The following is a 25,616-nucleotide window of genomic DNA, read 5'->3' on the forward strand; positions in this document are numbered from 1 at the left end:
AAAGTTTTGGAGATGAACTCTTAAAACTGCACAGTGCACACACATGATGACAGTAATCCTGTAATGATCCTCTGCTGAAATCTGTTCTTTGTACTTTAGTAATGGTGGAAATATGAAATGATTTTGACCTGTTGTATGTGAACAATTCCAGCGTTATGACATTTGCAGTCATCAGACATCAGAAAAATATCAGTCTATACTCATGTTTTCTCTTTTAGATAAGTGGAATATACATGTGTACGACTTTGTAGTAGAAATTCTGTGAAATAAAATGCACAAACCAAATACCCAACAAATAAAGAAGGGACATCTCTTTAAAGAACATTTAATATTAATTTGATTTTCATTTTTGTATGTGCATTTATGAGAAAGAAACGGTGTTATAGGTGTGACATTTCTCTGTTATGGGTGTGACAATTCTGAAATTTGCACTTAATTAACTATAGAAAGAAATTAACGAAAACTGCTTTAAAAACTATACCAAGATTTGCATGGGTATTCAAACCACCAAATATTGACATTTGAGATATTAGTATGGTTAAAACCTTTAGATAAAATCTTGACTTTTCATTATAAGCTTGACATTTGCATGGAAGTGCTCATATCAGAATATGAATTGGACATTGGAAATGTTTTTGTTTTAGTTGTAAGAAAGATGGATGTTTGGGAAGGGCAGGTTTCCTTCCTGATAGGGTTTTAGTCATGTCACTATTGTTGAAAGTCTGAAACATTTAGATTCTCTAATGGTTTTCATGACTGGTTGACTTTATTTAGCACTGAAGACTCTCAGTTAAACACACTTTAGTTAAATCTCACATATTGATCAGCCATCTTGTTTTACACACAGGGAACAACTAATAATGAATCTCTGAGATATCTGAGTTAGTTTTACAGAGATGTACATGTATATTGTATATGTCTTCAGCTCAGAGATTGTAAATATTCAGTTTTTCAGTACTGATGAATGTTGACATCTGTTTCTGTGTGAGTGAAGAAATAAATCAGGAATGAAGCTGAAAGGAATTTCACTGAATTTTAATTTCTTAATTGTTTTAGTATGAAGCACCACCCTTTGGCCCGATAAATGACAGTAAACTGATGTCATGCATGAGACATAAAGCTGTCTTCTGATTGGCTAAAGATAGATTGTGACAGCAGGGGTGATATTTCAGGACACATAAGTCATTGATTTGAGACCGTGTGATGTTTTATAAAGAAGGGTTACAGTTGTTCATGCTGTCTATTTTGAGGGAAACTGTATTTAAATCCTTGTGTTATTTATAGTGGAGTTTAGTTTTAATAGTGATATGTACTACTGTATATTATATTGTTATGAAGATGATCTGGCCACTAGACACACTAGTAGACAATATTCACTTCTCTCATGCACACTAATGAGGGCTGAAAGCACAATGGCTTTAGCAGAGGCACAGAAAGTGCATTTTAGAAAAAAAAAATCATGTACACCCGACAACATTGTCAAAATGATCCACGCTTACATGGACCATAAAAAAATGACAAAACGTTAGGGGTTTGAAGGATCACAAAACTCACAGTTCGGATCACATTACGGTTTTTGAGGCACGGATCGCATCATTTTTCAGATCAACAAAAAAAGGGGGTGGGAAAAATCTAATAAAAAGAACAAAGTTGCACATTAAGTAAGGTCTAAAAATTAACATTAGGTACCAGAGATGCTCACAAGTCTCTGAGCTCGAGTCCGAGTCAAGTCTGAAGTCTTTGAGCTCGAGTCCAAGTCAAGTCTGAAGTCTTTGAGCTCGAGTCCAAGTCAAGTCTCAAGTCTCTGGGCTCGAGTCCAAGTCAAGTCTCAAGTCTCGTTGTAACAAGTAAAACTCTAATAACAAATAAAGAAATTATAAACATTTATAAAAAAGAACAAAGTTGCACATTAAGTAAGGTCTAAAATTAGCATTAGGTACAGAAATTAAATTAAATGGATAATAACAGTCTTTATTGTACAAATGAAATATTATTATTATTATTTTTGAGCAATAGAAGGGATTTTCTGTTTGTCTTGGGTTGTTTGATTAACATAAATGACACAGACTTAAGTAGGTTAATTGAGGTTACTGTCTCTTTATTAAGAACAAATAAGCCCAGACTGGTTTCTGGCTGATTTCTTAAGACATAAGCAAAAATGTTTTTCTTAGAAAAATAATACTGTGAGATCATTTTGTGTGTATGTGCCTGAAGTCTTTGAGGGTCGAGTCTCAAGTCGAGTCTGAAGTCACTGTGTGTGCGACTTAAGTCGCACTCGAGTCCGAGTCTCAAACTCAAGTCCCCATCTCTGTTATAGTGGTGCAACGGATCGCAGTTGATCCGTGATCCGTACGGATCACGACCCACGGTTCGGCTCGCATGTGATTCGCGGATTAATACGCAAATTTAAATAGGGAAAGTTTATAATTTGTAAGTGTTATAAAGGTTTGCAAATGTTAACATTCAAGTGATTTTAAACAGTTTAACTGCAAAACGGCGCTAAAGTGATCAGTTTACTTTACGCACAAACGCACGCGTGCGGTTAAATGCGTCCGGTCCAGCTCGAGTCAGACGTAATCATCCTTCAAAGATCAGAACTCTTGATGTTTAAATTTCAGAGAGTTGCGCTACTCTCTCTCATACTGTAGTGTATTAAAATACATTTGGCTAATAGAGCAATGAAAAACAACGTAACGTTTTTATGTGGGACGACTGTAATGCTGCGCCGTCTGTAATTCACCCTTTGTCTGTGTCTGTGCGCTCGTTTAAGGGGACTCGGTAGTGCACAAACAGAGAGATGCAGTCTGTGCACATTTGGTCTTAAAGAGACAGTAAGCTCAATTGACCTACTTAAGTCTGTGTCATTAATGTTAATCAAACAACCCAAGACAAAGAGAAAATCACTTCTGAAGCTTTAAAAAAATAATAATTACATTTAATTAATACAATAAATGCAGTGTTATTATTCATTTGATTTCTGTAACTAATGATTTTAGACCTTACTTAATGTGCAACCTTGTTCTTTTTATAAATGTTTGTAATTTCTTGATTTGTTATTAGAATTTTCCCATACTTTTTTTTTTGCTGATCCGAAAAATGATCCGATCCGTGCCTCAAAATCCGTAATGTGATCCGAACCGTGAGTTTTGTGACCCGTTGCACCCCTACTCTGTTAGGTACAGAATAGAATCAAATTGTTTAAGTCTTAAGTCATTATTGTATAAATTCATTTTCTCTTTGTCTTGGGTTGTTTGATTAACATTAATGACACAGATTTAAGTAGGTTCATTGAGGTTACTGTCTCTTTAAGGGAAGCACAGACTGGTTTCTACCTCTAATCTATACACTTAAGACATAAACAAATGTTTTATTAGATAAAGAATACTGTGGTTTTTCCAGATGATTTTGTTTTGTATGTGCCCTGTCAAAAACAGAAAGGCTCTATGCTTGCTTGCTTTTTAAAACGTGTCCCTCCGTGTATGCACTTTTAAGTGCACTCAAATGTGTGCACCCACACAGACGGAGGGCGTTTTACAGTTTCAATAAGTAGGGGAGAACCGTGGCAAAAGTAACATGGGACGAAAGTAACAAAGCGATTTTCTCTGAGCCCTGATAACATTTACATCCCAGACTATGACAGCATCTTTACCACACAAACCCCTGACTGAGTTGACAAATATCGCATTATTTACTCACCGTTTTCCGCGTGTAGATCTAGAAAGGTGTTTTCAACCATGAAAAGTAAATTCCTAAAGCGGTCATTTTTTTCTTACAACACCTTGTGTTTCCTGTTTCATCTGTTGAAGTACGAATCCTTCAGTCTCACAAAGTCTCAGATATCGCGAGAAGCAGGATCACTTTATGGCAAACAACACAGAGGCAGGCAAGCTAAACACGGCTAGCGATTGTTGCCAATGGCAGAGCCGGGGAAGAAGCATCGAAAACCCTTGATGGAAGGGAAACATAACTGGATTGGAAATAAGCTGATAAACTTTGTTCTGAGGGGGGAGGGACAACAGTTTGTTTTTTTACGACAGTGTGTTTGAAAGCATTTACTTTCAGACACTAGGGGGAGCTCGTAGAGAAATATTACGCAGACTTGCCTGGTTTCCCTTTAAATGTAAGGAGATCCTGACGGGTCGAAAGTAACACTTGTTACTTTTGTTCCGCTGCCAGTACTGTTTTATATGTTTAAAATTGATATTGATTTAATTTAATTAATGTAACGTTCAAACTGTTAAAAAATGTTTTATTCTCAACAATTTAAGTTTGTACTGTTGGTTGCTTTTGAAACATTTGATAAAACTGAAATTTAAAATGAAATTTAAAAAAATATTTTTTTACAAAGATAAATTACAAAATATGTTTGCAGTTTCATATTAACAAGGTCATACTTGTGTTTATTTAATAAAAACACCTGTAACACAAAAATCAATCTTATTTTGTTGTGTTACTTTCGTCCTTGCAGGTGGGGTCAAAAGTAACAATTCACTACTTATGTTTAGAGTGAAATTATACTGAAGTCGTTTTACATTTGATTAAAAATCCACCTGGTATTGATAGACCACACTTGTGAGTTATTGATCACAGCAAAAATATATCTCTGTCTAAAACATTATCTTTTAAAATTAAGTTTTTCTGGAAAAAAAACTTCTAAACCACCACTTCTCATCTTGCACTAGCTCTGTGATGTGCCAGCATGACCTTATGTATTACGTAATCACATGGAAAGGTCACGCGTTACATATTATGTGAAACGCACACTTGTGGACCTTTTAAACAATAAACTGACACAAAGACAGTAATTTATATCATTCCACATACAACAACGTCTGAACGCTCCTCTTTCTCCACACTTATAAACACTGGAGCAGTAGTTTAACCACCACTTATACCACAGGTCTGTTGAATGCTTTATTCTGATTGGCTGAGAAATGTTCCATGGGTGTTGATTATTTTTCTGAAAAGCGCACACCTAACCTTTTAAATGCCTTAAAAAAATAACCACCAGAGCAATGTTTGTGGTAATCGTGGTATAAGAGGAATAATTGACTCCACTTTCACCTTGGCTGTGCATTATTTTCTTATAATTCAACGGCCCGTTGTCAATTATTCCTTACTTATAAAAGCTTTGATTTAACTGAAGGAGTTTGTTGTAACTACCTGTAGGTCTTTGGTGAGGTCTGTGAATGTCTCGTGTGTTTGTGTGTGTTTGTCTTACACTGGCCGAGACAGCTACATTAGAGCCCTTTTCACACAGACATTCCGGGAAATACACGTAAAATGCATCCTGGATTTTTCCGGAATAGTTAGAGTTTTTGTTTGTTCACACTGCCAAGATTACATGGCATCTGATGGTCACGGAAAGACACGTAACCTGTTGAAAGTCCTGCCCTCTCTTCTACGCAACGTCTGAAGTTTGCATATTATATATTATTTCTCTCTCCAGAAACAACTCGCGTGCATTTTTGTTTGTAATAAGACTACAAAGGAGCGGGTGAACGCACAGTTCTATGCTGGTGAATGATCTCAGCTTCAGAGTGGATATTTGACATGCGGGTATTTTCGTTTATTATAGCTCAAATGAGCACGTGACGCGATATTCTTTTATGCTGCTGAATGATCTCCGTTTCAACGCAGTAAGTAACGAGCTAACTTACCTGATATCTGCTTCAGTCCAGTTTGCTGACATTTCTCGTCGTGAATGTTGTAAATCCCTCATTTTAAAGAGTTGAACCAACTTCATGTTGCCATGACACGCGCGTCCTCACTACTGCACGTGCGTCATTGTTTATGCGTCTCATATATCATTTCCTGATAACTGCTTCAATCTGGTTTGCAACATTTCTCGTGGTGAATGTTTATATGCATGTTATCTCTCGTTTTAAGGAGCTGAACCATAACTTGTGTTGTGATGATGACGCGCACGCTCACACTTCGACACGCCCTTTAGGGCATTCTTGCGGCTTCTTGTTCACACAGAGGGTTACCCGCGTATCTTACTAGGTCCTCTTTCCGGCAACGATCCTAGAAGATTAACGGAACGACTTTTTGTTCACACAGACACTTGTCTGGCAATTTTACGGGTATTTTCTGGGACCAGAGGTCTGGGTGAATGGGGTTTAGGTGTGTGTGTGATGATACATGTGTCAGGTATGTTCTTCAGTATGGAGCAGTGTTCAGCTGTTATCATGTAATGCAGTGAAATACTTCAAGAATCTCATTATATAACATACACAGACATTTATTATGACAGCTTTAGTACAGTTTAACATCTACTGGTTATAACAGTTGTTTGTTTGACTTTTGTACGGCACTAAGCTGCTCTTTAGGTTTTTATTTTTAGCATTCAATTCAAATGTGGTTATATAATTCCAGTATGGGAAAGTTGTCTGTCAGAGTTTTAGTGTTGCAGAGGAAACTTGGGAAACATTTGTGGGAAACTGAGAATTATTTTGGTATTTTTGGGCCTGCGTTCCAAAACCTGGTGAGGTCACTACGTAAGCAATGTTTCATGGGTGCATTCCCAACATGAACACTACTTCAAAAGCACCAAGATAATTCCTGATGACGGTTTTTTCAATCCCTAGGGAGTCAGCTGACATTGGCTTAACTTAGCACCCTCTTCTATGAGTTACGTTATTACTACGCTTGCTAGTATGGTTTAATCTTAGCCGCTGTATTCTGCTGCTTATGTTGTCCATCAATGTTTCTGTGTTTTCTCCTGCATCTATTAATGTAAAGCTGCTTTGAAACAATTATTGAATATTTAATTAACAATTGTGAAAAGCGCTATATAAATAAAATTGAATAGAATTTTGAGATCATATTCGATGCTTTGTGGTGCAATCCCAGATTTCATTGTGATGAGCTCTGCTGATAAATCAAGTGAAATGTAACATTAATTTTAATTGTAAGTATTTTCGCACATAGTTTAGTGTTGTTTTGTATTTTCTGCTTATTAGATGATGGTGTTCGGCTCAGACAGAGTTAAAAATAAATGAAGAGCAGCTGTTTGTGTGACTCGCTGTCACTTTGTCATTCACTTATCAGGTTGCATATATGAGTCTTAGAAGACAGCTGCCTGTATAGACAGTAGACAGTAGTACAGTTCATGTTTTCATTAGGGCGCACTCACATTATCCCAACCTAACCACGCGTTTGACCCCCAAAGTCTGGTTTGTTTAACTAGTGTGATCGCTTTGTACCATGGGTTCCAGTGTTAAGAGAGCACTTCCTGTTTTCTTCAAAACAATCGTGTCTTAATGACGAAAGCGTGCCCACTGCCGGGCTCAGATCAGTTAAAGTACAGTTTGAGTTCTCCTGGAGGAGTAGGGAGGAGGGACAATCACGCTCGGTTCGGTTGGATTAGATATGAATGTGCCCTCAGACTCATCTTCTTTTATTCCCACTGATAAATCCTGTATGTGGATCAGTTGCTTGAGATTTGTCCTGCTGTCTAGCTTGAAACTCAACATCCTGTACTGAAGTTTATACAACTTATTATTATAACATCCTCACAAACCAATCACTAGGTACATTTACATGCAACTTAATAATCTGTTTATAATCGTATTGATGGCTCAGTTGGATTGAAAAGCCTTCATGTAAACACTTTAACCAGTATGATTGAGATCAATCGGATGCTCATTTTAATCGTGTTATAAGAGGTGGTGTAGTCCGATCTGTGATCTGATCATCAGGAGTAAAGTATGCATGTAAATGTGTGAATCGTAGGATTTTCTCAATTGAATGCAAAAATACCTTGTGTACATGCGCAGAACATTTGTGCTTAAGTTCACGTCTTACCCTACAGTCACATTAGCTACAAAAGTGAACGACACCGAGCGACACGCACTCGCTTGATGGGCGTTCCTTGGCTGGTTTCTCAAAGCGGTATCAAAAGTCACTTTAGAGGTATTGTTAAGTTACAAGAACGGTGTTTTTGGATTTAAAAGTATTTATTTCTCGATAAAAGTAACAAAATATATGAGATAAAATGCCAAACTTATCAGATATATACATAAATACGCATTTTCCGCCATCTTGAATTATTTTCTCAGACTCGACCACAGACCTACGTCACGCTGCTCCTTCACTCTGATTGGCAGTCGCTTTGTCGCATCGCTCAGCATTTGCATAAAATAGCCTGCTTGTCTATTTTGGCCCCGCCTTGCTCGCGCAGCGGCGAGCTCGTCGCTTGTCGCTTGCAAACGGCCACTTCCATTGAAAATGAATGGTAGCCTGTCGCTCTGTCTCTGTCGCTTGTAGCTAATGTGACTGGGGGGGTTATGCTGCGTTCACACCAGCCATGGTAGAGGCATCAAGCGCGAGTGATTTCAATGTTAAGTCAATGTGAAGAAGCGTTGACACCACTGATCTATATAAATGACTGGATTGCGCATGACGTCACACTTGTGAAGCCACCGCGCCGCCATGTTGGTATACCCAAACGTTCTATTAAATCAATGGACGTTATCAGATTTTAATGATAAAACATCACTTTACTCGTCTTCGTTTTTATATGTGAAGTTACCCTGTACATTATTACAACACAAACGTCCAAAGCATGTAAATAGTTATTTACTGAAAGCTGTACATTTTGCGTTTTAAACAGTTATTATACATTCATCTTCATTACAGTATCAGAACAGCAGACAGACCGCAGCATATTTAGTATTAATGACAATAAACGTGCTCATTCTGAAATCTAAATAAATAATCATGCTTTGCACCGTATGTGCATGCAATAATTTGCTAGTTTTGTAATGTTATCTAAACTTACAAGTTACCCAAACTTATTTAGAGAAATAAAGCTGACCGTCACAGTGTAGCTGAATGTCAAACAAAACTTTATTTATACCCGTGTCATTAACAAATGCAACAGACACACTCACATTAAAGGTTTTTTATAAATCCATGATCCTGCCCGATTAAAACATAAACATTGCAAATAACACCAGAATTAACAAATAATTAACGTACACATATCCTAAAAATTAACCTTGTGTAACTGATACGCTGTAAAGGGGGTACATTTTGATCATGATTTTGAATGGAAGTCAATGACGCTCTCTGCCGGTTGGGTATACCAAGATGGCGGCTCGAACTCTGCGCTGGCTTCACCTCACGCAGTTACGTCAAGCGTTCTATGCGCAATCCAGTCATTTATATAGATCAATGGTTGACACACGTCTGGAGCAATGTTCCCTCTAATTTTTTTCAGCACTGAGCAAATAATTTTTTTTCTGAGCACACATTTCAGTACTGTGAGGAATTCGCAACCACACGACCTACCGAAAATGAACACGAGCCTGCGTTAACCATAGGAGATTCAAAAAGATGACAGTGTAGCGTGTAACGGGGTTTAGTGTATACACACGTATAATGTTCAATGTGGGCCTGTGTATAAATCCCAATACATGTAATTAACACTCTCTTTGAATTTACCAGGTACCTGGGTTTAGCAGATTGAACCGTTCACCTCAAGCTGAAAATCAGTTCTCATATACTACAGTGCAAATAAATAAATAAATAAAATATTTGTAAAAGTGTAACACTGTTTCATTTTGTTTGTAATCCAAATTAATGATTCACTTAAATGACTCTGTTGGGTTGAATTCATGAATCAATTGATTCGGTTCAAAGGACCGTTTGTTCCTTTATATAGTTCAAATAGTTCAGTTCAAAGTCAGTGTCCTTTAAAGAAAATCCAAGAAAATACGGAAAATGAAGTTTCAGCGAATTCACGTCCTAGTAGTTGTCCGAAACAAAAAGGAAAAATATCCTCCTACCAGTTCTGATGAATTCAAAGCACAGCTCTGGTTGGCTCGCCTTTTTGTATTCACTTAATTGTCTCGCGTGTCCAAGATGGAGCAGGAGAACTTTACAGATGTTCGAAATTCTCACAAAAAAACCCAGCCTTGTAAAAACACAAGGCAGAACAGTAATTAATCTTCAGTTCAACAGATTTATCAATAAGCATCATGTAAACATTTCAAATAACAACCTAACTCAGGGTTTCAACACTTATTGAACATATTGACACTTAAATTTTTTAATCACATTTACGTTACTTGACAGCTTCAGCTCGTTCGTTATATACCAACGGCCAATGTAAACAAACTAATAAAACTCATAGTTTGCTGCCAAATTTGCAACACTTATGCCACAATGTCAAGTTAATATTTAGAATATAACTCACCAAAGCATACATTTTAACTTCTTATTTAAAAGAAGAAGTTCATTCGCAGTGTTTTGATGCTCTGTGATTCTGAATCTGCCTCCGTTCTAATTCTCTATTTTGCTCTCTCCTCACTCTAGCGACAGCTTTTCCAAGTTATCGCATCACTTCAGGAATCCAATAATTTGTTTTAAATCACTGTTTTGAATCTGAACTTTTTCCTCTTAATAAATATTTTAGTTTCTTGAGATCGCCCCGTGCAGCTGCTCATCTGGCTCGCTCTCACTCTGTGCTCGTGCGTGCTGGCAGCGTCACTGTGTGAACTGAATGCGCTGCTACCATTGGCTCATAAAAGTGTCTGTCACCGTAGCAAGATCAGCGATTGGTTGAAAGTTTCTTCTCCTTCTAGAACACTCGCCTTCTCTCTCTCTTAATTCTTTTACAACAGCAAATGCATCAATGTTTATGTGCGGTCTGAAAAATGTGCGCGGTCTGACAAATCTATTGCGCGGCCACTTTGGCTGGCCTGCGCGGCCGCGCACGCGCGCAGCTTAGAGGGAACATTGGTCTGGAGGTCTCGCAGTGCGAATGAGGCGTTTAGAGCAGTGCAGTAGACATGATTCCGCCTCATTCGCACATCTAGTTCGCGCGGATTGAGCATTGCCGCGGGAAACGCGCGATTTGAAAATTTTTACCTTGGTGGAAAACGTGCCGCATTAACCAATCAGGAGCTTGCTCTAGTAGTGACGTGATTACAGGAAGTAAGCGGAGTTGCAGAAGCCCCTCCCATGACACGAATTTCCGCGTGAATGTCTCGATAACTAGAATTCTACGTGCAGCGTTCAAAATGTTCAAGCGGAAAACTAGACGCGGTAGACGCGAAATTGACGCCTCAAACACGGCTGGTTTGAGCCCACGGTTATATTTACACATCACATGATTCGCGTAACAGAAATCTGCAAACATAAGGCAATGGCAATTGGCAACACACATTATTAAGGTGGGGTCACGCACTGTACATTCTGTGTTCATGTCTTTTATAACATTACATAAAGAAATAAAAGAGCGTGGAAAAGTATGTTTTCTTTTCCTATATCTAGAAAGTTCTTAAGACAACTTTTTGCATCTTAACTTTGAGTTTGTACATTAATCCAGAGATAAAGCATGAAGTCGCAGAGAGATGCTGTGCACTGTGTTGTCAAGTCCTCTGCTTTTTTGGTGAAGTTCAGATTTGGGCAACTCTGAACTGTTTCCACAAGTAGATTTTTTTTGAAGTATAAAGATTAAAGGATTTTATTCACTAGTTCTTGGTATTTGGGCTGTGATCATTCGGATGCTTTTGGGGCAGTTTTGAATGTCCATTGGTATGGTTTTGATACGCAAATACCCTGGCTGTGCACAGACGTTTGGTTTGGATTATATAGAATGTACATGTAAACAAACATTTTATCACATTGCATTGTTTAAGGTATATGTAAAGTTTGTAAACTGTACTGTTGTAACCTGCAATCAGATTGACAAAATTTGGTGCATGTAAACATAGTCACTGTGTTACCAGCACGTTCATCTGATAATTCATTGACATTAGTTGACCATTATGTCATTCATGAGTTAGACATGAACATGTTAACAACACTAATGATGAATCTGTAACATTTAAACAAACATTTAGGTATTTAAAGTAGGGATGGGCATAATTAATCGACGATCGATAATTGATTGTTAAGAATTTCGTAGATCACGTTAATTTGTTATCAATTAATTGAATGCATTTTTTTTATCTAACTCCTGTTTCACAAATACTCCGTATGCAGTGCGTTTGCGTATGTGTGCGGCGAATCCGTCAAGCACCCGTTGCAGTGCGCTGCTGACCGCTTATTCTGCATATAAAATGTTCATGTGATTGACACTGTCTGTGAACACTTTTCCGCATAAACAATAGAACAAAGCATCATTTTTTTCACAAAACAATATATTTTAGATATTATTTGACAGACTAGTAAATGTGGATTAAGGATGTTTAAAATCTCTATCCTGGTGGTCAGGATCTGAATGGATCAAATCAGCAGTTTTGCAATGCTTTATTTATCTCCACATATATCATAAATAAAAATAAGCAGAGTAACTTTGCAAGTCTACCCTACCCTTCCACATTATATATTTCCTACTATGTATGTATATGATTTCCAAATAATAAACGAGAGTATTCAACGACAAAAAGCGTCTCATATGGAAATAAATCCTCACAATGTTATTATTTCTCAAAACTTTATGACAAAAATAAGCAACTGTATTCATACAGTTATTCAAAGACGCCCACATTATTCCGCATATATTTGAATATTATACAAAAGTATTCATATAACGGCACGTTTCATATGGCAAATAAATATCCTCACATTAACATAACAGCATAATGAAATGAATAAACAGACAATGAAACAGGATTGAAATATAAATTGTATTATTATTACCGGAAAAAAGCAATATTGCTAAAATAATCTCTGAGGTAAATGCGTCAAAAACGCTGTTACCCGCACAATAAGTCTAAATGAGCAATTAAAGTGAAAAAAGCATTATTAGGCCATGTCTCAAAACTTTATATGACAAAATATATTTAAAAGAAATTTATACTTACAGTTATTCAAAGATGCACACATTATTCCATATTACTCCCGTTTATGAGCACGTTTGTCTCTGGCCTCGCTCTGTTATGTAATAGATTGACAGGTGCGCATCTCCGTCTTTAAAACATATATAATTTTGTAATTACTACCTTAGGAAAATTAGTCATGATTTTATCATTGTGAAAATGTTTTTTTTTTTTACAGATTAAAACGATTTGTATTTCCGCAATTTTACTACAAATACCATGGTTATGATATATTGTGGAGTTGGAGACCATAGTAAATTTGTGTCTACTGTTGTTTTACAACAAATAAAAACTAAAAGACTATGTTAGTATAATTAAACAATGGTGAATGGAATGGGGCTCACAAAACGCACGCTGTTTCACACATACTCTGTATGCGGAATAAGCCAAGTTAGCGCTGAGGTACCTGTGCATCCCGGTCAGTCTCCTCGGAGCGGCTGTTTTCGGTGGCGGCTGGACTGACGGTCACCATGGGTTGCGGTCGCGTCTGACCCCAAAAAATGCTTTTATTTCTCAAAAAAAATCAGTAGACTGGTGCAGAAGTTTTATGCGAGTTACTTAAGTTAGTTATTTTTCACGAGGCTTTAAGTAGCCTAATTTGTTATAGCCTAATGTTAGGAAGGCTAATATCTTGCACTTTCTTCTGGCTTGAATAATTTTGAGTTTCATTTTGACAAAACCTTTCAGATCTAAGTATTATGTTTTTTGTTTAATTTAATGTTAAACATGAATCTGTTTTTTTTATTTATTTTGGAAATAATGAGGTCTCTGTTTAAGAACGCTGGCTCGCAGCTGCAGGTTCTGCTGCTTTAGAGCACCGCACATGCACGCACATATATGTTTGAAACATAGTTTAAATGTCTGCCACAATTGATCTTGTAATAAAGGTCTCATCGAGGAAAAACACGCTGTATAATTTGTATTCATTGCATTTTTTAAGTATAAAAGTTAAATAACAAATTTTATTATAAAAATATTAACGATTAATCGATAGTCGATCGTTAATTCTCCCGACGATCGACAAAGAAAACTTAATCGAATGCCCATCCCTAATTTAAAGTAAGTTTATTAAACTTTAGAAGTAATGTGAGTGCAGTAAACTGCATCAGATTCTCCCCAAAAGTCAATGTATTTGATACAGTGTTATAAATGATGTTTCTTCTTTGTTTTTCTATGTGTTTGCTGTCCTGGTTTGGCGTTCATATCTCTTCACACACAGAAAACAGCCAAAGGTAAGAGACATAAACACACAGTTATTTATTCTGTTGTTTATCTGACACTGCATGCATGTTAACAGATGCTGCGTCTCCTCTGGGAATCTTAAACATACGTTTTCATGTGATGCATTTAACACACAATGCAGATTGTTTAGTGTTCTTCCGGTGCACGTGCAGACAGATGGTCTGTGTGAATGTGTCAGGCCTGAAAGATCTACAGTGTGTGAATCTGTCCGTGTACATTCAGTCAAAGCTGCATTGTTGCTGGATCTCTCGCTCGAGGATGAAGGGCAGACGTTGTGTTTGGCAGACATACAGACTGCAGTTCAGTTCAGTGGGGCTTCAGGATTCTGGGTCTCTGGGTTTTTTTCTCTCTGTTATTGACCAGTCACCCACGCTGAAGGGCAGGTGCCGGTTAATGGAAAGAGTTTCTCAGATTTCACTGTTTAGAGATGAAGGGACCAAACATATACTGGAGCCAATTCAGCATAGAAGGGATGGCTCTTTAAACAACATTTTATATTTATTTTCATTTAATTTTTGCACGCAAATTTATGAGGAAAAGCAGCATTATGGATGTGCAATTTATCTGTTATGAATGCGACAATTCAGAAATTTGTACTTACGTAACTATGGAAAATAATAAAAAAAAAACTTTACCAGAGACTTTGCATGGGTAATTAAACTGCAAAATATTGAAGATAGTATTATGGGTAAAAACTTGACGTTTCATAATAAGGTTAACATTTGCATGAAATTGCCCTTATGCAATGTCTAAAAATCATATTTTTCGTTTTATCCCAGCAGTTCATTTTTACTATCTGATAAAATAATCTTACACAATTTTGCTTCACAAATGTAAATTAAGTGGTTGTGTTAGGAAAGTTTACATATTTTTAAATAAAATACTGAGGAAAAAGATGTTTTACAATGACAGACAGTGGTAATTCATTAAAAAAGAATATTATTTGTGTATTTGGTGAAATGGAATGTGTTCACGTGGTTAATGGATCAAAAGCACATACCGTACATTATTATCAGGGTTTCCCGCAGAACATTTGTTGGTTAAGGTGGGTGGGGCGTGGTAATCAAATGGGCGGGGTGTACGCGTGCAAGAACTACAGACTAATACATTAACAGGCTTAAATAAACCCAAAACATAAGTCCACTTACAGTTCTCATGGACACGCATTTTATCAACTGGCTATCCTCCAGACAGTCAATGTGACGGACCATTTCGGCCGTGTGATGTGCGTGCACGTTTCGCGGTGTGAAGCACGTCCGCGCTGTTCTCTGAGATGTTTTATCAACTGGCTAGTTATTATTCTCCAGACAGTGACGGTCCGGACCAAGTGTTTCTGTCATTTCGGCCGTGTGGCGTGTGTGCCCGCTCGCGGTGTAAAGCGTGTCTGTGATATTCTCCGAGATGCACTTGACAGCCTTTTGTGCACCAACTTTTTTTTGGGACGACCTAGTTAAGGCGGTAGGGTTTCCCAACTTAGGCGGGCCGCCCGAACTGGAAAGTGCTGCAGGAAACCCTGCATCGTGTGTATTGTGCAGTGCTGCAGACTCATTAACTGTTTGGCTTTAAATGATGTTGCTTTTCTCAGGAATTTGAACCAATAGTAATGTTGCGTGACACTTGAAACGCTTCAATTCAGTGATTCATGGCTTAATAATGTTCATAAACAAATCTCTCAGCGTGATCGTTTTCTTCCATTTCATTCAGCTTTTGCTTCTTTAGTTGTTTTGTATGTTTTTCTAAATAGAAAAGCTTTTAGTTTCAGTTTTGAGATTTCAGTTGAACTTTCTTAAACTCGAGTTAGCTGAGCATCTCTGGCCTTTTTGGTAAGTTTCTGTATTACTTTCAACACTTTTGAGTTATTTCGTTTTGCTTTAGCTTCACATTGGTTATTGAGTCCTCATGTGTCTGTGTTTACAGTCTCTTTAACATCTGACTCACTCTTCTTCATCTGAACATTTGGGTCGATTTTACAGACGAAAGACTTCATCTGTTTTGCGGTGATCCCAAGAGATGATGAGAAAAACAACAACATCTCTCTTCATTACTACAGAACAGTCATAATAATAGGAAACGATGAAGAATTAAACGTTATAAACTTTATTTTGTTTGTTTGTGAGATAGGAAGATCTCTTTTGAGGTTCCCTGTATTCCTCTCTCATACGGATGGGACAGCGGGCACTGTTACTCTGGGAACGCTCTTTTCCAAAAGCAGGAATTTATCCAGATCTCTTCAGATTTATGTTTTGTAATTAACTGTGTCTTTACAAAAGGCTTTTTCTCATCTGTTATAGCCGCTGCTAAACTTTAGCTAGATGTGTCTCACTGTTTCATGCTTAGATTTTATAGCTCAGGAGACTTAAAGAGATACTGTAGTTTACCCGCCCTTGTGTTGTTTAAATCTATTTTTTTTTCTTTTGAAACAAAAGGGATACTTTTCATAAAGTGTTGTTTTGGGTTTTCTGTTTTCCAATGGGAGTGGACTGTGACTTTTTTCTCAAACATATAAATAATGATGAAATGTTTGTGTGAACCACTGTAACCCTTCAGTTGAGATCTCAGTTAGATCTTTCTCTCAGGAAAAACATCTGAGAAACTTAAGCACAGATCTCCATTTGTTCTCCATTTAATCTCATAGAGACAGAGCGCCGATATGCAAATTTGAAAACCACGCCCACCGGGGGGGAAAACAATCCAACCGTCTCCATTGACTTTGTATTGCGAGAGGCTGCCTCCTTGTCATTTCTGGCTTATAACAAAAAACAGAATAATGCCTAAAAGCTGCTGTGTGACAATATGTACAGCTAACAAGCCAAAGAACCCAGAAATAAGTTTTTATAAGCTGTCGAGCCGTAAAACCCAGCTTTTAAGGAGAATAAAGTGGATCGCCGACTACGTTTCCCCCTAGTGGACGCAGTTCTACTAATAGAAGTACTATGAAAAGTTGCCTGTTTCCACTTTTGTTTCTTTAAACGCTCGTTTTATGAGGTCGACAGCTTAAAAAAAACTTATTTCTGGGTTTTTTAGCTGTACACCTTGTCACACAGCAGCTTTTATGTATTATTCTGTTTTTAATTTTAATCTGTAAATAAGTTTTTATAAGCTGTCGACCCCAAAAACGAGCGTTTAAAGACACAAAAATGGAAACAGGCAACTTTTCATAGTACTTCTATTAGTAGAACTGCGTCCAATAGGGGGAAACGTAGTCGGCGATCCACTTTATTCTCCTTAAAGACAGGGTTTTACGGCTCGACAGCTTATAAAAACTTATTTCTGGGTTCTTTGGCTTATTAGCTGTAGATATTGTCACACAGCAGCTTTTAGGCATTATTCTGTTTTTTGTTATAAGCCAGAAATGACAAGGAGGCAGCCTCTCGCAATACAAAGTCAATGGAGACGGTTGGATTGTTTTCCCCCCCGGTGGGCGTGGTTTTCAGGTTATGACGCGCGGCGCTCTGTCTCTATTGCTTATAAACTTCACATGTTAAACAGGAAGGAAGTATTCTGATGAAACTCTTTTCATTTTGTTAATAGTTCTGCATTTTCCTGTTTTTAATAAGCAAATGTGTAAAGTGTGGTGTGGGATCATCTGGTCTCATTCAGTTAGTTTGTTGGGTTTTCTCTGGGTTTGAGACAAGCAGCATCATGTTTTTCTGTCTGACACAATTCATCACACATGAATTCATCTTTTGTGTCTGGGTGTCGAGTGGTCCAGGATCAGTAGACACATGACACAACATGTTAAACCCTCTCTCTGTGTATGCAGGTGTTTGCCTTCGATCATTGTTTTTGGTCTGTGGATGAGTCGAACGTCCTGAAGCATGCCGGTGAGTTACTGATTCACTCTCTACTAATTCTCTCTCTCTCTCTCTCTCTCTCTCTCTCTTTCACTTCACTGTGCTGGATAAACTCACACAAACCTGATAATTATGGATTATATTTGGTATTGTGATATGCAAAGCCCAGGAAATAACACAGCTGCAGGATTGTGACGTTCCCAGGAGTGTGAACATGAGAGGACTGTGAGAAAAGCTTGAGAGAAACACTTTAGATCAGCAGAAATCCTCATGCTGGTTCAGGATTATCACGGTTCATTCACTGATCGTCTCATTCATATTACACACTAGAGTAGATCCGGCAAGCTCTAATCTCATTGGCTGACTTTATGCAACGTCTGGGTGAAAGGTCGCACACTGATTTTTTTATTTGATCAATTTGGATGTCATGTTTACAAGGTCTTACAAGGTTTATGGGTCTGAGCAAAAATGCACCGTTTTTGTGTGTATCCCTTTAAATCCAAGTGAGCTGCTCAGGTGGGCGGAGTCTAGAGCGCTCACGCTGTAGACAAGACATTGCATTCTCTCACGAAAGAAGTTAGTGAGCGATGTTCAGCATTATATATTTGAACAAGTTTTAAAAGTCAATCATCTGTTTTATGCATACTAAATACATGTTTATCAGCAGATGGGGAACATTGTGGTATAAAAATAAAGACCTTTAGGTATCATGCTGCTGCCAGTGTTTTAAACAGGCACAATGATTTTCAGGATGTTACAATAAAATCCACTTCCACTAACACTCAGAAGTTTACTTTTTGACCAAACCACACAAGCACATTTAAATGATTTGTAATAAAACAACACGTTTAATGCTTAAACTTTAGAGAAACAGATAAAAGGACATGTTTAAGTTTATTGTGTACACAAACACATATTCAACACATTCGCGTTTCTGTCAGTCTCTCACTCTCTGTCTTGTAACTCCTCGTATTCATTTGAAACTTCAGAGAAACATTAAACAACATTCTTGTATTGATGAAAGTGAACGGTTGCTCTTTCTCTCTCTCTCGTTCGTTCGCTCACTCGCTCTCTCTCACTCTCTTGAACACAGGTAACATTAAGGGCGCACTCACATTATCCAAACCAAACCGCGCTCGGGCGCGTTTGACCCCCAAAGCCTGGTTTGTTTGACTAGTGTGATCCCTTCGTTCCGCGCCCGGGCGCGGATTGTTTAATCGCGCCGCGGCCGGGTTGCAGAGGTGGGCCGGAGCGCGGTTCACTTGGGCTCAGGCGCGGAAGGCTGTGGTGTAAGCACAATCGCGCCTGAGCGCGATTCAAAAGGTGAAGACGTCAGTTGCGCGACCACTCACCTTCATCTGCCTCCGTAAAAACCTTTTGATGCACGCAGCGGGGTTACGTGAATGTCCGAGCTGCGCACGTGACAGATCAACTAAGCAATATGATGACATGTGAGAGGGCTGTCTGTAATCGCGCACCAAATGACTCCGAATAAAAAACACAGACTTTTCATTACGGTGGGTTCCAGTGTTAAGAGAGCGCTTTACTTCCTGCTTTTTCAAAACAATCGCATCTTAATGACGAAAGCGCGCCCGGACTCGGATTGATAAGAAGTACAGTGTGAGTGCGTGCACCTGGGGGAGTAGGGAGGGGTGGCAATCGAGCCAAGGCATGGTTTGGTTTGGTTGGGATAATGTGAGTGCGCCCTAAAGGGTAACTAAACCCCTGGTCAGAACCTGACACCACCCACTGGCAATGTTTGAAAAATGCAAGAAAAGTGGGCAGATCCCAACGAAGATAGAGGGGACGAACCGTGTGTCTCAATCAGCTCCCTTGTTCAGTAGTCAGGGCACTGATCAGGGAGTCGGCCATTTTAAGGGCTGTCTCAATCGCAAAATCCGTTCAGTGCACTGGAACATTCGTTCCCTAAAAATTCCCACAATGCAATGCAAAAACCAGTGAGCATCGATGCTCCCTATGTTCCCTAACCGGAAATCACGTGACCTTTTCTGAAGATCGCCAACCGAAATCCAACTCAATAAACTTTATGAAATGTTACAGAACTTTTATAAAAACAAACGTTTGTTTTAGTTGTAAATATAAACACACATTGCTACACAGTAAGGGACCACAATCTACTCAATATTTAAAATAATAATATTTATTTAAAATTGTAAATATATTTATTACATTTAAAATGTAATTATATTCCTCCAATTTTATGCACAGATATGTAAGAGAATAATGACAGCATTTTTCACAATGTACTGTTTTTAAAATTAAGTCAGAGAGATGTTGGTTTTGCCGGTTGTTGATGAGTTACAGCTGTGAGTGATTACAACGCGCTTAAGCAGCCACGTGACAGAAATAATAAAATAAGTGAACATTGTCCCAATGTGAAGTGAGCTAGGGTCCTTACCAGTGCCCGAACCTGTGTACACGATATACTGATTCACGACCTCGGGAGCTAGGGAACGAATTGAGACACACGGGAACTAAGCTCGTATCAAGTGTGTGGTGAGATCGTAACAAGGGCGTGGTGAGCTTGAACCTGCTTACGTCACGAGTCATTTTTTGGACCCAACATCCAATAGGAAAATTCAACTGCAGTAGCCACCGTTCAACCTGAAGAGGGCAGCAATCAGACGTTTTTACACCATATATTGTAATATTGAAACACTTTATATCCAAATGTCAAAAAAGTTACTAAAATCAATGAACAGCACTAATAAAGCCCCATTCTTACAGATCATTAACTAAAAAAAGTTGGTTTAGGGTTTAGTTACTCTTTAATCCTCATCTTCAACCTTTAGAACAGGGGTGACGAACTCAAGGCCCGCGGGCCAAATCCGGCCCGCCCCCTCATTTAATCTGGCCCCCGAGAGTTTACAAATTATGTTAATTATGTGGCCCGCGAGAGTTTACAGATTATTTTATTGTTATTATAACTTTTATTTTTTGCAGGTTATTTCCTATATAGATTTTTATAGCAGCCACCAAAACTAATTTTTGTCTCGCCAAAGTCTTTTTGTAATGTAATAATAGTGATAATGTTGATGATTGCATGAGAGAGAACGAGCAGTGCCCCGCACGCGCGCACTACTAGAGTGGGCGTGTCTGAATGCGAACGGTGCAGCCTCCGGAGGTCGCATTTCCAGGCTGCATACGTCATCAAGACTGTCTTGTTTCAGAATATTAACAATTATAAAGTTAAATATTATTCTTTGTTTATAGTAAATAGTTGTAATATGTGTATGACTTGCAAATGTAATGGTCAGTGAACTTAAATAAACCAGGCTTGATGATGACGCTGCCTATGCGACCTCCGCATATGGAAACGGACAGTATCTGCTCGTTCTTTCTCTCCTTCTCTCGCGCACGCTCACGCGGATCCAGCGAGAAAATGTTTTCCGTCTCGTGTACAGAAATGTTTTGCGATGTCCAGCTGGGATTGGCCTACAACACTGAACTCATGAGACGTCAGTCAATCAGACACTCAAAGCCAGGTAAAAAAATCACAGCTTTTTTGTAAAGAGGGCAAGAAATGACAAGTGAGGGTAGATGTGTCTAATACATTCATATTGTGGTGGAGTTTGTAAAACTCTTTCTTTATTAGTATTTAAAATGCCTCTCATTTCTGACCTGCACAATGAAGGATAACAGAATATTTTGAGTGTACTGTACTCACAAACAACGTGTTTTTGTCACCACAATTATTTTAAAAATAATCTGTAGAATAGTTGTACTCTATACACTTTGTCATTATTTGCCTGGGCTTCTACTTTCAAAGCTAGGTATTAATTGAGTTATTAACAAAACCAATAGTAAGCAAATGCAGAGTTTATGCAATGTACAGTAATAAAAGAGTTGATAGATTCATACAGTCGTTCAAATACAACCGGCCCTTTGAGATTAACCGTAATGCTGATGTGGCCCGGGATGAAATTGAGTTTGACACCCCTGCTATACTGCATGTGACGCTGCGGAGCTCGACCTGCATATTACATCTGGCAAGAAAGCCATGATATTACTGCTTTTGGATGGATCTTGCTATAGTATTATGTCATATCATTCTGCACAGTGCTGTATAAAGTTGAACACACATATGAATTTTACTGCAGTAAAAGCAAAAACTGAGGATAACCTGGACATTTGGGATAATATAGGGGTGAACAAAATACATATAACACTCTGCTGGTATAGTTTTAAAGCACACAATCTTACATATTGTGCCTTTAAAGATGTCTTTGAAAGATGCTCACTATTTTTAGATCAATTCATAGACTGTGAGCTCCATTTAAAATAGAGCACACAATAAAGTCAAAGCCTGATGTTTTATTTTTTGGCTAAGGCATGACAGTTTACATGTTGAAGCCTGCCAACATAAAGCTTACAGGCTGTTAACTTTACAGTCATGTTCCTGTTCTTACATGGATAATCTTGCCGTGTGTCTTTCATCTGTCATTCTTACAAATTATTATATGCAAACATCTATATTCATAAAGCCGCTAATAAAAGGTTTTGCATTGATTCATATAATCATACTGATACTGAAAGTCTTTCAGGAAAGATCATTTGAAGTTGTGAGATTATAAGCAGAGGACTGTAAATGATCTGCAGATTACAAATACCATGTTAGTTTGTAAATGGGCAGTCTTTTCCTAATGACTAAAATTGCACTTCATGTTTTCATTTTTAATATTTTAAAGATATATCAGCTGAACTGCCTTTTCATTGTACACTACATTCGGACTCGACTGTCGGAGTTCGGCCCCTAGTGGCAGTCGAAATAAAATTTCAGTTTAATCGTAAGTCCGTGTCAACATGAAAGAAAGGTTCATTCCACACAGTGTTTAAATTGACTTCCGGTCGGCGTGTCACATGAGGTGTATTCGCACAAGTTTATCTTTAATGCAACCAAAGCTTAAATGGGATTAGAAAATAACACACCCGCAGCCCCTATCAGACTCTCCTTCAGGTTTATCGGTCATCATTTGTACAGTGGACAGGTAAAATTAACCCTGTTGATTTCAAAACAGACAGGCTAGCCCTGGTGTACTGTATGTTATATGGACATTTCATAAAGTTAACGTTGATCTCTCCACTATAAATAATATAAAATATTGCAGATTGTCTCTCTAAGATGAATCCAATAGAAAAATGTTTTTCTTATTTCTCATCTACTAAAGTTGTGACATCAACACAAGATCTGCATTCTGAAGAGATTCTGCAGTCCAACACTGCTGTTGAAATATATTTCATAAGTAGATTTCATCCTTTGCTTTATATGCACAGAGCTGCGTCAGTGCTTGGAAATCAGATGGTGTCTGAATATTGAAAGAGTTTGTCTGTATTTAGCTCTTCGCACAGATGTGAAACAGTGAATGGCTCATTTCAGTTGTTTTAAAGGATGAAGCACTGATCTCTGGCCTGTTCAGATGACTTGTTTTACAGGCTGTGTGAGGACTAGAGGGGTTTTGTTGAAAAGCATAAAAAAAATCAGGAAATGAGATTTTTAGAGATTTTTCCTCTGTGATTTGAAAGTAAATTGGTCTTTATACACAGCTGAAGTCGGAGAGAGAAAATGCAAATGTGATGATGAAATCGAGCTGCAATCGCATTTTTAAGATTGTGATGGTTGTGGTTGTATTTATTCGTTTCACAGGTCAGGAGGTTGTGTTCAAGTGCCTTGGGGAGGGAATCCTGGAAAACGCTTTTCAAGGATACAATGCCTGCATTTTTGCCTATGGACAAACAGGTACATTAACAGAATCGAATCAGTCAATCCTTGATTTACACGAACATATACTGAATATTCTGTTTTTATAAATACAACACAGTGTGTATTTCTGAATGACATAAACACATTATTTAAGTAGTGCAAAAACTAATAAGTAATACATCAATTTCTTGGAGCAGATATTTAACTTCTCATGTTGTTTATAAACATACTGAGAGATATTATGTGTATAGATGTTAATGTTTATACTCTTGCTTTTATTTAGCACACAATAAATAAATAGTCAATAAGTAAATGAATAAATGTACCCTCATATTTCAATGTTCAGTAAGTTTTCAGTAGTTATTCAGTAAGTTTTAAAGTTGACTGAAGCTGAATTCTGGCAGATCTGAGAACAGGAAGTTTCTGTGTTTCCAATCAGACTTCAGTCAAAAGGCTCGGCGTCGTCTTTCCTCCACACATTCACGTCATTTCAGTCTCTTTCCTCTCCCTCCCTGTCCTGTTTTTCACACCAGCAGAATCTTTACGTGTCATGTGATCGTTGTATGAACACGTCTGCTGTCTGAAATAACATCATGATAATCCTCTGTTGGTGGTCCGATAGGCTCGGGGAAATCCTTCTCCATGATGGGGAGCAGCGACCAGCCAGGACTCATCCCTCGTCTCTGCTGTTCTCTGTTTGAAAGAGTCTCCAGGGACCAGAATCAGGCTCATACCTTTAAAGTCGAGGTCTCGTACATGGAGATCTACAATGAAAAAGTCAGAGATCTGCTGGATCCCAAAGGGTGAGCAGAAAAACCCTGACATACCTAAAAGTCTCATTTTAAAATGTCTAAATATCAAGAGGATTTCTCATTTCCTAAGACCACAAAGTCACAAGTCCACAAGTCATCACATGGGTATATGTGTAGCAATAAGCAACAATACATTGTATGGATCAAAATTATAAATTTTTCTTTTATGCTAAAATGCACTAGGACATTAAAGGAAAACGCCACAGTTTTTTAATATTTTACTATATTTTTACATTAACTTAGACAAATTAATAAATACATATCTTTAATCAATGTGTGCACTTAATCTTTTTACAGCGTGTTGTGAATGTGTTAGCATTTAGCCTAGCCCCATTCATTCCTTAGGATCCAAACAGGGATGAATTTAGAAGCCACCAAATACTTCCATGTTTCCCTATTTAAAGACTGTTATATGAGTAGTTACAGGAGTAAATATGGTGGCACAAAATAAAATGTGGTGTGATGATGTTACTACGCCAGAGGTTGAAGTGCTTCAAACTAAGTGCTTTTCCCCCATACAACATAGTTTTCATTTTTTATTCAATTTACTCCATATTTACTCATGTAACAGGGTCTGGCGCTAGCACTTTTAGCATAGCTTAGCACAATCCATTGAATCTGATTAGGCCATTAGCATCGCGCCTAAAAAATAACCCAAGAGTTTGGATGTTTTTCCTATTTAAAACTTGAGTCTTCTGTAGTTACATCGTGTAGTAAGACTGACAAAAAATTAAAGGCTGTGATTTTCTAGGCAGACATGGATAGGAACTATACTCTCATTCTGCCGTAATAATCAAGGACTTTGCTGCCGTAACATGACTGCAGAAGGCGTAGTGATATTACGCACTGCCCGAAAATAATCCCCTGCTATTGAAAGTTACCAAGGGGACAATTTTTGGCTACTGCCGATATTACATATCTGCCTAGAAAATCGCAACTTTTAATTTTCTGTTGGTCTTAGTACATGATGTGACTAGGGCTGTGACGATAACCGCGTCACCGCATCACCGCAGTAATGAGATGCCAACCGATGTGCTGAGTTCATCACCGTCATCACCGCACTTTTTTATATTTTCTTTATTTTGCTGGTGAAAGTTACAGAAGTCATATGGTGTATGATATGAACTATACACAAAAGTCATTGTTAATCATAATTTACTGTCTTCCATCCTGTGTTCAAGGGTTCTAGAGAAAAAACTGCTTTCCGCAC

At 38.0% G+C, this 25,616-nt stretch overlaps 1 protein-coding gene across 5 annotated transcripts in view; it reads left to right on the plus strand.

The window, feature by feature from the left end:
- Positions 1-25,616, plus strand: part of kif13a (kinesin family member 13A) — a 97,673-nt gene that overhangs the window by 13,640 nt on the left and 58,417 nt on the right. For all 5 annotated transcript variants that reach the window (XM_065270524.2, XM_065270527.2, XM_065270526.2 and 2 more), the window contains exons 3-6: positions 14,056-14,068; positions 17,842-17,902; positions 23,538-23,630; positions 24,217-24,397. In XM_065270524.2, coding sequence (XP_065126596.1) covers positions 14,056-14,068; positions 17,842-17,902; positions 23,538-23,630; positions 24,217-24,397 — 348 coding nt within the window. The remainder of the gene's footprint in view (positions 1-14,055; positions 14,069-17,841; positions 17,903-23,537; positions 23,631-24,216; positions 24,398-25,616) is intronic.

This window comes from Paramisgurnus dabryanus, chromosome 13 (genome assembly GCF_030506205.2).
Source record: "Paramisgurnus dabryanus chromosome 13, PD_genome_1.1, whole genome shotgun sequence".
Lineage (NCBI taxonomy): Eukaryota > Metazoa > Chordata > Actinopteri > Cypriniformes > Cobitidae > Paramisgurnus > Paramisgurnus dabryanus.